This window comes from Nannospalax galili, unplaced genomic scaffold (genome assembly GCF_000622305.1).
Source record: "Nannospalax galili isolate Female #2095 unplaced genomic scaffold, S.galili_v1.0 scaffold32, whole genome shotgun sequence".
NCBI classification, from domain to species: Eukaryota; Metazoa; Chordata; class Mammalia; order Rodentia; family Spalacidae; genus Nannospalax; species Nannospalax galili.
Window position 1 is genome coordinate 2,714,451 of NW_008335297.1, and position 12,851 is coordinate 2,727,301.

The window sequence follows — 12,851 nt, forward strand, 5'->3', positions numbered from 1 at the left end:
TTCACCAGTCAAGGACTTTCTTTTCCCCCAATAGATAAGAGTTATGCAATTTGGGAGCCTTTTAGATAGACCTACTGAAGGGGTACCCCAATTGCCTCACCTGCATCCCTGTTCAGCACAGAAGAAGCCAGAGCTGTCTGTGTCCCGATTCCCTGTCCACAAGCTGGGTAACCTCTTCAGAGGATGGTGTGAATAGGAGGTAAGAACTGGCTAGGCAGTTAATGTAAAAAAGACCCCAAAGAAAAGTAGCCAGTTTCTTGGCTAAGAGTCACAGTGTCCTTGGGCCTCTTAGCACCATACTCTGTTCCAAAGGCCAAAAATATTGAAAGTATTTGAGCGCTCTTATCTAATCCTTAAAAGATTTTAGGGTTACCTCTTTAGAGGGGGGAATGTTAGAGTAGCAAAAAGACCCATAAAAAAAGAAGAAAGAGTACATGAAATTATCAGAAAGAAAGTGATGGGGAGATATGGGTAGAATTGGAGGGGAGGGAGTGGTCACAGATTTGATCAAAACACCTTATATGTTTATATGCCTCTATGAAATTCTCAATAAATTATTTTTTAAAAAGAAAGAAAGAAATAGTTCCTCAACACTACAAGGGCAGGAAGCATGTAGGGAAATAACTTTGTTCTGGATTGTTTAAACGGTCATCTTTAAATGTTTTATTGTCTGAGAATTTCATAGATGAATACGATGTGTTTTAATCAAACCCATGCACATTCTCTAATCTCCATCTCCTTTTCCTCTCCCTACCACTTTTCCCTCCTGGTGTCATGTACTCCTTTTTAAATCCAGAGTCCATTTATTCCTGCCAGTACGTGCCTAGGTATAGAGTCATCCACCGGACTATCGCATACATGATCATCCCATACAGCAACTATGACTGCATGCATATGACCTGCACAAGATCAAGCCAGCAAAAATTCCAACGCGGTTGAGGGAGAAGCACACAAAATTCCATCCCTAGCTGAGCTGCTATTGGCAACTGATGGCTACTCGGGACAGAGAATCAATTCTCTTTGAAAAACACTTCTTGATGCTCCTCATATAATATCACAGGTTGAGGTACATATTTAAAGATTCTGTTCTCAAGAGAAAACATCCACATGTCACAGCCAGAAATGTAATGAAGAACCAGTATCCTTCTCCATATACATACAAGTCCAAATAGGCTTGTCTTTTTCTGCTTTAAGGTAGGACTCTTCCTCCTAGACTGTCATTCTCCCAGCATTCAGTTGGTTCTTATGTTACAATACAGTCCCTGCTTCTTCTAATGGGTGCTGGTAGTGCCTGGATCACTGGCCAATCACAGACAGGAAGGCAGACTCATGTGGGAGGTGGATTACATAGAGAACTTATATAGAACAGGAAAAGACCAAAGCTTCTTTATCAGGCTGGGAACTCTGGGAACGTTCCATGTGTCTTCTCAGTTACTTGACCAATGGGATAAAAGCAGTTGCCCGAGTTCTTTCTGCTTCATCGCGCTCCACAACAATGCTGTGAGGTCATACTTTGAGATAGCCACCAATATTTCTTTTCCTGTAGGTTCCATCATCACCATCCCTCTATTCAGAGATCAGCAGCCACTTTCCAAGACAACAAGGCATCAAACTGCAGGTTCTGAATCCCACACCAGATTCCCAAAAGCCACAAGACAGTCCGCACCCCCAAACATACTCCCACACCCATCTTGAGAGGCAAAACTTCAGCAGTAAGTTCTGGAAGTAATGAGATTAAATAGGAATCAATTATGTGGAGAACTTGAAGAATTTGGTATACCAGTGCATAAGTTTAGAAGTATACACATTGACTTTAGTGACTACAAAATCTTCCTTATAATATAGAGAACATAGTATGGATTTTTAGAGCAGGTAGAAATGTGTTCAGAGTCCAATTCTTATACTTACAGATTTAAACCTTGAACAAGTTACCTAAGCTCTCTAAGCTTCACCTATAAAATTAAAAGTAAAATAAGATGGCCTATGTGTGGAGGAGGGACTGTTTATAGTACTTAAGAAAATCATGTAGAGCCAATAGTATCGCCTCAAAGTATGTATTTAGTAGACACCAGCTGCTATTGATGTGGGTGTTTGAATTAGGGTAATAAAATCTACCTTGAAGAGTACACCGGAGAACTAAATGAGATGAGGTTTACAATCTCAGCACATCATGAATGGGACATATTAGGACTTCTTAAGTGGGGAACCTCATCTACAAAGCATTGTTGATTAGAATACAACTTTTCTGTCATACTTACGTACTAGATCAGATCTGTCCTTTTTTTACTTGGGTCCAAGTTCATTCAGCTCAAAACTAGATTTCCAAAAGCTCTTGGGAAAATTTGGCCATATGACTGGTCTGTCACTAGTGGGGCATTAATTAGCAAAGTGACACATCCGATTTCCATGTTATTACACTTGCTTAAGCCTGGTCTGGAAGACCCCACTTCTTTCTTCCCATGGGCTACAATGATGCTACGTGCTATGGTTTGAATCTTTAATGTCCCCCAGGAGCTCTTGATTTGAAGGGCTAGACCCCAGATATAATGGCTTATCTTGTCATCTTGATTGGATTCAAGGATGCCCAACAGATTAGTAAAGTACACTTGTAGTCACATCTGTGAGTCTCCAGAGAGAATGAACTAGTGGGGAGAGAAATGCCCTGGATAGGGATAGCACTGTTGGTGTGGCTGGGGCCCCAGATAGAATAAAAGGGAGAAAAGAGACCTGATGAGATGGCCTGGATGGTAAAGGCATGTGCCATCAAGCCTAATGACCTGAGCTCAGTCTCCAGGACCCACATGGTGAAAGGAAAGAAATGATGCCACAAGTTGCCTTCTCCTCACGTGTTGTGGCATGTGAGCATTGAACACACACACACACACACACACACACAAATAAATAGTACTTGTTTTTAATGAACTGGGTTTGGTGACACATACCTTTAATCCCAGCACTCAGGAAGGAGAGGCAGGCAGATCTCTTTGAGTTCAAGGCCAGCCTGATATACATAACGAGTTCTAGGCCAGCTAGGGCTACATAGCTAGACCCTGTCTCAATTTTCTTTTAATTTAATAAAATGAATTTTAGGGGGGAAAAGAGGAAGCCTGATATTGTATGTATATTCACATTCTCTCTCTTCTTCTCTCCTCCTCCCTGTCTCTATCTGTCTCTCTCTCTCTCCACACACACACACACACACACACACACACACACACACACACCATGATATAAGTAGTTTTGTCTACCATGTGCTCCCTGCCCTGATGTTCAGCCTTGCCATGGGCCCAAAGCAACAAGTGATGTGGACAAAACTTCTGAGAAGAAAATCTTCCATCCACTTAAGTTGCTATCTCAGGTATTTTGTCACAATGAGAGACGTTGACTCATGCTCTATGACACCAACCAACTGTGACAGTGCAGATCAGCAGATAAGGATAAGACAGCAGGGTGGTCAGGCCACAGGGTGGTGGAGCCTGGATCCCTGCAGGACTTCTTGGAGTAGTGCTGCTCTGCCAACCTAGGACTATTATACAGGACAGAAATGCACATCTTTCCATTAAGTCACTGTATTTGTAGAGCCCTTCAGTCTATCAGACAGTATTTACTTTAGCTTCTATAGAAATGGTTCTGGGTCTATGCCTTTTTTCCTCTCTCTTTCATAAGCTAAATTAAAAAGTAAAAGGCAGACAGTTCCTGTTGTTCATAAAATACCCTGGCATCCCTCTCTTCTTTTGAAATGCATACTGAAAAGCCATACAGGTTCCCCAGGCTGTCTCAGCAGGCCAAAACAAGAAAGTCAGGGAAAAGCTGAGCTGTCTAAGCAGGACCACAGAAGAGATAAGAAGACTTGCCTTTATGGTGAATTAGCCCCATTTCACCTGGTCCTAATGAAGCTTAAGGTACCTTGCTTTTCCTCATGGGACACCAAATCTTTCCTGAAGCAAGTCTTTCCAAGAGTGGAAAAGAACAAAATCTAAAACAGAAAGTGGCATTCTGGAATGTGGTCCTTTCCTGTCTTAACCCTGAAGGTTCCCAACAGAAGGTCTTGCTGCCTTTGCTAGAGAAGATCCTGGAACTGCCTGCGTTGGACTTTGCATCAAAGCTGTCCAGACTGTACCGCCAGCTGCCTTTGTTGTAACTGACAGTCCTCTGAAACCTCAGGCCCTTTGTCTCTTCCCTTAGGTCATCTGGCTGTGCAGTCTCCATTTTCAGCAGGGCTGCTGGACAAAAGTGGATGAGCTATGCTCCAGCCATGGCTGACCACAGAGTCCTCCAACACAACACAGCCCCCAGTGGAAACCGTTTGCTCACTGCCTGTGTGCATATTGGCATTTCTCCTACTTTGATGGAGATAGGTCTGTACTGTTCTTTACATGGCATGGTTTGTTTTCTGATCCACCTCCATACTGGTGAGATATGCAACTGGTAGGTTTTAAATGAAGCAACTGAGGAGCAAAGTCTTCCAGTCCTTCACTGGTCATCTTCTACTTTACTATATCTTCCCTTCCTGGGATAATCTAAGTCCATAATAGTGAGATTTAGGATCATATGGTAGTCAGTAGTGGAACCTATTAATGAATTTTTTGCTCTTCCTCATAGCCATGATTTTTTCTATGCAGCTTTGAAAGCCCTCCAGAAAAAAAGAGGAAAGAGAAGACAAAATAACAGCTCTTGTTTTTTCTCTACCACCGTGTTTTGAGTTCATCTCTGTAACTGACGATATTCAGAGAGGATACAAATGCAAGTAGGTAGAAGCATTTGCTGGGTTCAATTGCTCCTTGGCCACCATCAACAGGACTTGCTGGTCTCAGCTCCTTTGCTGGGGATGAGACTTGTATAGCAGTGCTGAGTTCCTTCCATCTTTCCAGAAAAACTTGGCCTAGATGAGCCAGTACTCAGTCATTCCAGACAGATGGGTGAACTCAGTTGAGATCAGAGGAACGTCCCACATCAGCATCAATTACTGGCACATAGAATCCTGATCTAAATAATGCTGAGCTCAGGAAATCATAAGCTATAAGATTTTAGCTCCTTTGTTAGAAAGCATGTGGCCATAGATAACGCATGGAAGTACAAGTCATTCTTTTTCTTGCTTCTGAGAAGAACCCTCAATTTTCAGGGGGATCCACCTCTCTCCTAGGCCTCATATATGTATGGAAGACATATCTCCCCACTTCCCTATACCTCAGCTGACAGACATAACTATACAAAGCTCAATGATTGCTCTCATCATAGCAATCTGTTCAGAAGTGATGTGACTATTATAATTGTCAACTTGATATAATCTAGAATCACCCGGAAAGGAAGTCTTAATGGCAGATTGTCTAGATTAGATTGTCTTGAGGTCCTGTTTGTAAGGGAGTTATCTTGATTGCATAATTGAAGTGGGAAGATCCACCCACCATGGGAAGAGCTAATCCCTGACTGAGATCCTAGACTGAATGAAAAGGAGAGAGCCAGCTGAGCGCTAGCATCCATGCATTAATTCAGTACTCCCTGCTCTTGACTCTGGATGTGCTATGACCAATTGCTTTACAGGTCGGTGCACAAAAAGGCACATCAGTCACATCGAGGTCTGGGGTCCTTATATAGATAGTGGGAGACAAAAGACCCATAATCCCTAGCTTCCTATTTTACATGGTAGGCTACTTTGGCTCAAGGACTCCCAAATAGGTAGATACAGCACTGGCTGCATTAGACAACTTTTCTACTTCTCAGTCCTTTTATGTTTTTAAAGAAAAGGATAAGATTGCCTTCAAATGCTTTGCCTGTCTTCATTTAATAGTTTATTAACAAAATCTATGTTGAGTGTCTACTGGTCATCTGGGCATCCTGCAAGGTGTTTCTGCAGTGTGTGTGGGTCTAGCTGGCTTAGCAGAATGACATACTTTCAAACTGGTAAAATGTTTATTGCAGTCTCTGTATGGTGGCACTTTATAAAAAGCGAGAGCACCCTCTCTGTGGGTTAATTTCATGGCCGACAGCTTCTCAAGGAAGGTCATCAAAGCTCCAGTGCTGGCTTATGCTTTTCAAAAGGGCTGCACATGGGAGATGGCGGGATTTGATTTTTATTTTTTTTAAAAAGTCACCTCTCTTCAACCACCATCCTCCCCTGCTCTACCCTACTGCTTGCTATCAAACCAAAATCCCCAGTCAGGAAACTGAAAATCTAGTGTCATGAAGTAATGTCTTAAGGTTGCCTTCAGATGAGGGATTCTGCAGGATGGACTATAGGCTGTGGGCACTCCAGTGAAACTGTAACCAAACTATGCATTACCCATTGTCCTGTGACTCCTTGTTTTCGCCTTCCTTCTTCCTTTCCTTTTAATGTTGCTTAAGAGATGCTCTCAGTATGTAGCCCAGGCTAGCCTGTAATTTGTGATCTTCCTCCCTCTGCCTCCCAAGTGCTCGGATCACAGGTATGCAGCAGTACACCTGGCACATTTATTCTCTTAGAAATAAATGAACTTGAAATTGTGGAGCACCTACTTTGGTCTAGCCCCGTCACCTCCATAGTCACATTTTAAACTTTCTTAAAGAAAGATGCTAAGGTAATAGTACTCTTTCCATGTGATAGAAGAAGGAATTATGACCCATAGATGCCGAACATTTGGACCGTCAAGTCACTCTGCCATTGCTAATAAGTGGCAGACCAGAAAATCTTAAGACTGTCCCCCACCCAGTGTCCTTTCAGCTGTGATCTGGCTTAAACCAACATGAAGAAAAAGATTCTTCTGGCAAACATTAAAAATGTCTGGGGATGGGGGATTGGGTTGGTACAACCCAACTGGGATTTGTTTCTTCAGTGGTAATGAAAATGCTCTAAACTTGACTTTGGTAATAGTTGCATTTCTAAGACTGTATAGTAATAGCTATCCAGTTACAAGGAAAATTCATGGTGAGAATGAGGGCATGTGCAGTTTGTTGCTCTAGGGCAAACTGTATGCATGTAGGGTTGGGTATAAATTTTAGTATATATAAGAATATTCCAGAAGGCATATTAAAACAAAATTTTATAAGTCTAGATCCATAGAAGTGGGTGAACCCAGAATTAATACTTGCAACTAATCTCTCCAGTGGTTCCAGGTTAAGCCCTTATGTCCCCTTTGAAGTCTCAGTTTTGGTACTACTGAGATATAATTTTCTCGTGTGGCTTTAGGCAACCTCAGTTTATCTCAGACATGAGGGGTGGTTCTCACTTTCCTTATCTGTGAAACCAGAGAAATTTAATGAAGTATATTTCTTTCTGAAAGACCCTTTCACCATTACTAAGTATTTTCTCTGAAGAAGGAGTGAATATAGATATTGTGAGTAGTGGCCTTTTATACACACACACACACACACACACACACACACACACACACACATATTCTTTGCGTAACAGTATCCATGTAGCCCCAGCTAGCCTGGAACTTGCTATGTAGACCAGACTGGCCTTGATCTTACAAAGATCCCAATTGCTGGGATTAAGGGCATGTGCCACCATGCCCAGCTCTCTTATGCATATTTTACACCTGCTGTACACCAACCAATTCCAGTGCTAAGACTTTTACTTGCAATGCCTCATACAAATACTCCCCCAAACCCCAGGGAGAACAGATACGCTGATTGCCTCTATTTTATTATCAATGCTAGAAATAGGCATTCAGAGCATGTGCGTGGCTTGGGCAATCACACAAAGGCTGATTCCAGTCAAAACAAGAGCATACTGGCAGTTTCCCAGTATGAGTTTTCAAACTCAGTGCTTCTGTGTAGATTTGAAAGGTTCAGATTCATCCAAAGACTTGTTTCAACTTCATTGTGATTGCTCCCTAGGCTGGAAGTGGTGTTTTCCCTCCTTTTGTGAGTTTTCAACAAATGTCAGGAATTCCAGTGGTTTGGTGTGAGTGGATCAACAGCAGTGACCACCAGGAGGCGACATACATAGAGTGTAATAGGTTGAAAAATGAACAACAGCGCAAAGGAGAGTGATGTCTGTCATTTCCTGTGTTCCATTTCCTGTCCCTGGCAGACGTGATTCTCTTCCAAAGTGAATCGGTACATAAGGTAGTGCGATGCCACATAGGTAGTGGGAAGAAACATCTTCCCACACATCTTCAGAGACGTTGCCATTACAGATGCCCCTTTTTATCCAAATTCCCTGGGTGACTCTCACCCCTATCTACTTCTCCACCCGTGATTTATGTTCTCAATGTGGGTTCCTAATAACACCCATACCACTGGTTGTTAAGATGTTCACAGATCTGCCTTAAAATAAGAGAGATCTGATGTCAGGGGTGTTTGGGAAATGATGAGTTAACTGTGCTTAACAGTTCTTATTGCTGTGGGACTCTTCAGAGCCTCAGGATGTTTCTCACTTGAGAGTAACAGCAAAATAACACCAGTCATCACCTGCAAGCATTTGTTCTTTCCATATGCTATGGACTATGACACATGTTTAAGGCATTATTTCATTTTCACAGCCAGCTAGGAAGTAAGTGGTATGAATATCTCCATTTTGCAGGTCAGAAAATAAGGGCTAAGAGCCTCCAGGGATGCCACCTGAACACTGCCTGAACTGACTGCATCTGATCCCAGAAGCTGAGCAGGACCAGGCCTGGTTAGGATTAGAGTGGGAGAAGGACTCAGGGGTTGAAGGACTAGCTGAAGGTAGGAAGACTAGCCAATTAAAAGACCAGGATTGGGACTTGGATGTGTCTGAATCCAAGTGCAACACACTCAGCTTATCTCTTCCTTTTAAGAACCATAAAAACCCCAAAGTTGCCAACATATTTCATCTAGACTTGGGGTATGGAAGCCGAATGGACAGTACTCAAGAAAGACCAGTGGCTCCAAAGAAACTTGGTCCTGGTCCTCTCTGGGATTCCTTTTCCCCTCCCCAAACAAGGCAAAACAAAGGGGTGTTTAGCAGGACAGGTGGAATTAGCCTGGTTTGGGTAGAAAGTTTCAAGGCTTTGCTTTTGACTTGTCCTGAAATAGTGTTTAAAAGCATCAGACCACAACAGGCTGATATAAGGACAGGGACTTAGAATCCGTTTCCTAATGGCTTTGTTTTTCGCAGGGGAGAGACAGGGAGAGCAGTTTATGCCTCTCAAATTAGTAGGTCTACCATGTTCCAAACTGTGCATTTCTAAAAATGGACTTTGATACGTGAACAATTATTATCTAATACAATACCCAAAACTCCGTTCTCTCAGGGCAACAACCTGGTAGGCTGGGGATGCTCATTAAACACCAACTTCTTTTTTTCTAGTTTGGGACTATAACACTGCACCCACTTGCCAACCCAAGTTGTCTGTAGTCCTCTGGAACCTTGGCCAGACTTTCTCCTTATTTCTTCCTTAAACCTCATAAAGATGCCAAGAGTCTTTATGCAAGGCTCTTAGTCTCCCAGCAAGGTGACTCTACAAATGTGATGTTCACAGTATAGTGCATAGATCATCATCAGCAGCAGCAGCAGCAGCAGCAGCAGCAGCAGCAGCAGCAGCAACACCAAAGAACTTTTTCCAGCAATTAAACTCCTGGAGCTGTATCCTAGTAAATTGGAAGCTCCTGGTTGGAACCCAGGAATCTGTTTTTTAACACCTTCCAGGTGATGCTGGTATGTGCTCCCGTGACTCTAACTGGAGAATCTCGAACTTCCCATCATACCATGTACTTGTACATTCCAGTGCTTCAGTTATCCCTCTATCCCATTTCTTTTTCTCTCCATCCTCTACCTACATCAGTGTAGGATGACATCTGCATTACAGAGCATTCCAATGGATATCCCCAGTCCAAATTTCCATAGTCCTGTTCCCATTAGGTAGCCGGAATGATTTTTTAAGAAGGAAAAAATGACCACGATGGTATCTTGTATAGAGTTTGCTTTTCTGTCTCCTAATCTTGCACCATCCAGGCATTAAAGAGTTCTATCTCTGCTCTTTTGGTCAGCTACTCAGCTCCTATTCTGGAATTCAGCATGAGGAATGAGGAACAATGAAAACCAGGGATCTGGGCTAGTTCTGAAAAAAGCTTTTCATGTTCCTCCCACCCCCAGTGGAGATCAACTTATCCATAAGCATCAGGGGGACACGGGTTCAAATTACAGTCCTACCCTTCAGTGACCAGACCCCTTTAGGTAAGTGTGAGTCTTCCTCACACTCTGGCACATAGTAGGGAGTTAATATATTAATTATTACAATCTGGCCTAGTCACCCAGCTAGTTAACTCACAGGTTCAAGTCAACTAGTTCCTTAATCCTGCTGCTCATTCTACTGGAAAAGTTGAAAAGAGAGTTCTGCTCCTTAAAAGTCTGATTCTCCAAACCCTTAGTCAACAATTTTACTGAGTTCTTCCTCACCCCAACCCCAGAATTAAATAGCTACCCTGTGGAGTTCTGTTTTCGTTTTTGTTTTATTTATTGATTGATTTTTGTCATTTCACTTTTGTAGCTCTCTTGGAAAAACATCCTGGATGTCTTACCTGGTATGCTTCTGATAGAATTTCCCTCAAACAACAAATATCGAGAAATGAGCAAAAGAATCACACATTGTTCAACAAGTGCTCTCTGAGCATAGACACCATCACACCCAGGTTCATGCACATGTGTGTACACATACACACTATACAAAACACCTACACACTGGACCTTAGACGGACTTGTTGGTACCACTCAAAGCAGACACACATGTGCACTGGGTTACATACAGACACCGGGACTCTCTGTCCCTTCATTATTTAATGTCAAGTTTGACAACACCTGGACAAAAAAGCCATAAAAAGCCATACGGTACCTTTTGGTGACTTAAGTGTCGCCACTGCCCAGTCACCATCAGAATTTCCTAAAAAAATAACAATTGAGAGATGCTGATGTGGTTGCCAGGCAGCCCATGCTTGTGGTACACTCACACCAGGAGCTGCTCGCTGCCTAAGCTGCTGCAGTCTCCAAGGAATCAGGCCTTGGAGGACCCAGGGAACAGAGAGGGGAACCCATATGAACTTGACCTAGGTATGCACCATTCCTACAAGACCTTCGAGAACATCAAAAGAAGTGCCCTGAACATGTCTAGATGTTTGCAGTTACGTAAATGATGGAAGAATTATTAAACAGTAAGTTGGCTGTAATCCAACTCAGCACAAAAAAATGGAAAATTTGCATTATGGAAAGTCAGTTTGACTAATGTGTGACGGCAAGAGATGAAGTTTGCTCTGGTTTTGTTATAATCACCTTCTGAAAAAGAGCACGTTATTGTAAATTTAAACTTCAAGTTCAAGATTGGAACAGATTCTCCTTTCTGCAGCTGAAATGCTGCATTGAGTACAACCTGGCTTACCACCATGTCCAAGTATAAAAAATATTGTTGAATGAATTAATTAATTGAATTTTCACCAGAGTCATTCTTCCTTAGGTAGGGAAATTCCCTTAAATGCTAAAAGGATCAAGATCGTTACCTGAGAATCCCATAGTGAGTAATACATTGCTTTACAGAAGCAGGTGTGTGCCTGGAATTTTCGTTATAAATTAGCTTCTCAAAATTGAATTCCTTTTCAGATATACCCAATAGCCCCTAAGGGAGTGATCCTCCTATTACTGACAGGATCCCATGTGAATTCCATTATAAAATAAACCACTATGAGAAGGACCCTGACTGTTCTTCCATCCCTTCCTTGACAGCCCTCTGTAAGATTGGGTTTTATGTCAATCCTCTGCCTATGAAAGCCTCGTCCTATTGGCAGGAGTCCTGTCCAGTCAGTGAGTGCTTCTGGCTCTCCTTTCCTTTCTTAGGAATCTACCTAGGCAGACCAAGTCCCCAACACTTTCTGCCTGATTTCCAGAGATCTATCAGGCTGCTAGCTGAGAAGAGACTTGGGGAACAGCCTGTGACCAGAATGATTATAGAGCACAGATCTGGCCTCATTTAAACATTTCTGGTCAGCCTCCAAGGCATGCTAAAGATATTCAAATTGCCATGTTCCACTTGCAGATCTGAACTCTACACCCTCATCTTTCAAACAGAAGAGAAATTGGAGTGTCAGGAGAAGGGTAGGTTAAAATTAAGTGGGTCCTGCCTAGGATGATTTGGCATGTCTTCTTCCTCTAAGCTAGGGTCAAATGGAAATAGTGATATGGCCCCAGATGTTTCTATGTTGATGGACACCAGGCTGACCAATCTCTGAGTCACTGACTCCAAGGCTGGCATTCTCCCCCTAAGTCAAACCTATCAGTTTGCTTCAAAGGCAGGAGCCACTCAATTGCCACTTTTTTTCAAATTCCTCAAGCAGGGTATAGGTCCGACAAGACACTAACAAGTTTTCTTCTGAAAACTGATTGATCATAAGTACACTTAATAAGATAATGCTCAGGTTACCAAACAGGTACTTAAGTCCTCACAATGAGCTTGGCACTAGGGAACATCAGGTGTCTATTTTGTGATTAAAAATGTTCATTAAAAGGGGATGGACCGAAGCTATAGAAAGGAAAAGGATATGAGGGACTATTTGATGTGCTCATTTCTTATCTTTATTGGGATGTGGTTACTCAATTATAAGAAGTTTTCAATAACCATACTATTGTAAAACTGAGAACCATATGTCTTGCTGCATATGAAATTTACCTCAGATATAGTATATCTCAAATACATTATACCTCAGTTACCCTCAGCATCGTGGGAAAACTTTCACCTTCAAAACAAAACCAATTGTTACCTTGGTAAGCCTTGTCCAGAAAAAAAAGGGGGAGGGGAATGGTATGGTGATATACTTTAAATGTTACAAGTTGCTCTGTAGAAAATAGGGTCATTTTGTAAAAAGAACAGGATTTTGGAGTCAGGCAGTCTTGAGTGTGAATTTAACTGCTTAACCATACT

At 42.2% G+C, this 12,851-nt stretch overlaps 1 protein-coding gene across 2 annotated transcripts in view; it reads right to left on the bottom strand.

The window, feature by feature from the left end:
- The window catches only part of Shisa9 (shisa family member 9), a 317,404-nt gene that overhangs the window by 13,386 nt on the left and 291,167 nt on the right, over positions 1–12,851 (bottom strand). The window contains exon 4 of one of the 2 annotated variants that reach the window (XM_008829906.2): positions 10,779–10,826. The exons of the other annotated variant lie outside the window; for it this stretch is intronic. Coding sequence (XP_008828128.1) covers positions 10,779–10,826 — 48 coding nt within the window. The remainder of the gene's footprint in view (positions 1–10,778; positions 10,827–12,851) is intronic. 2 annotated transcript variants of the gene reach the window in all.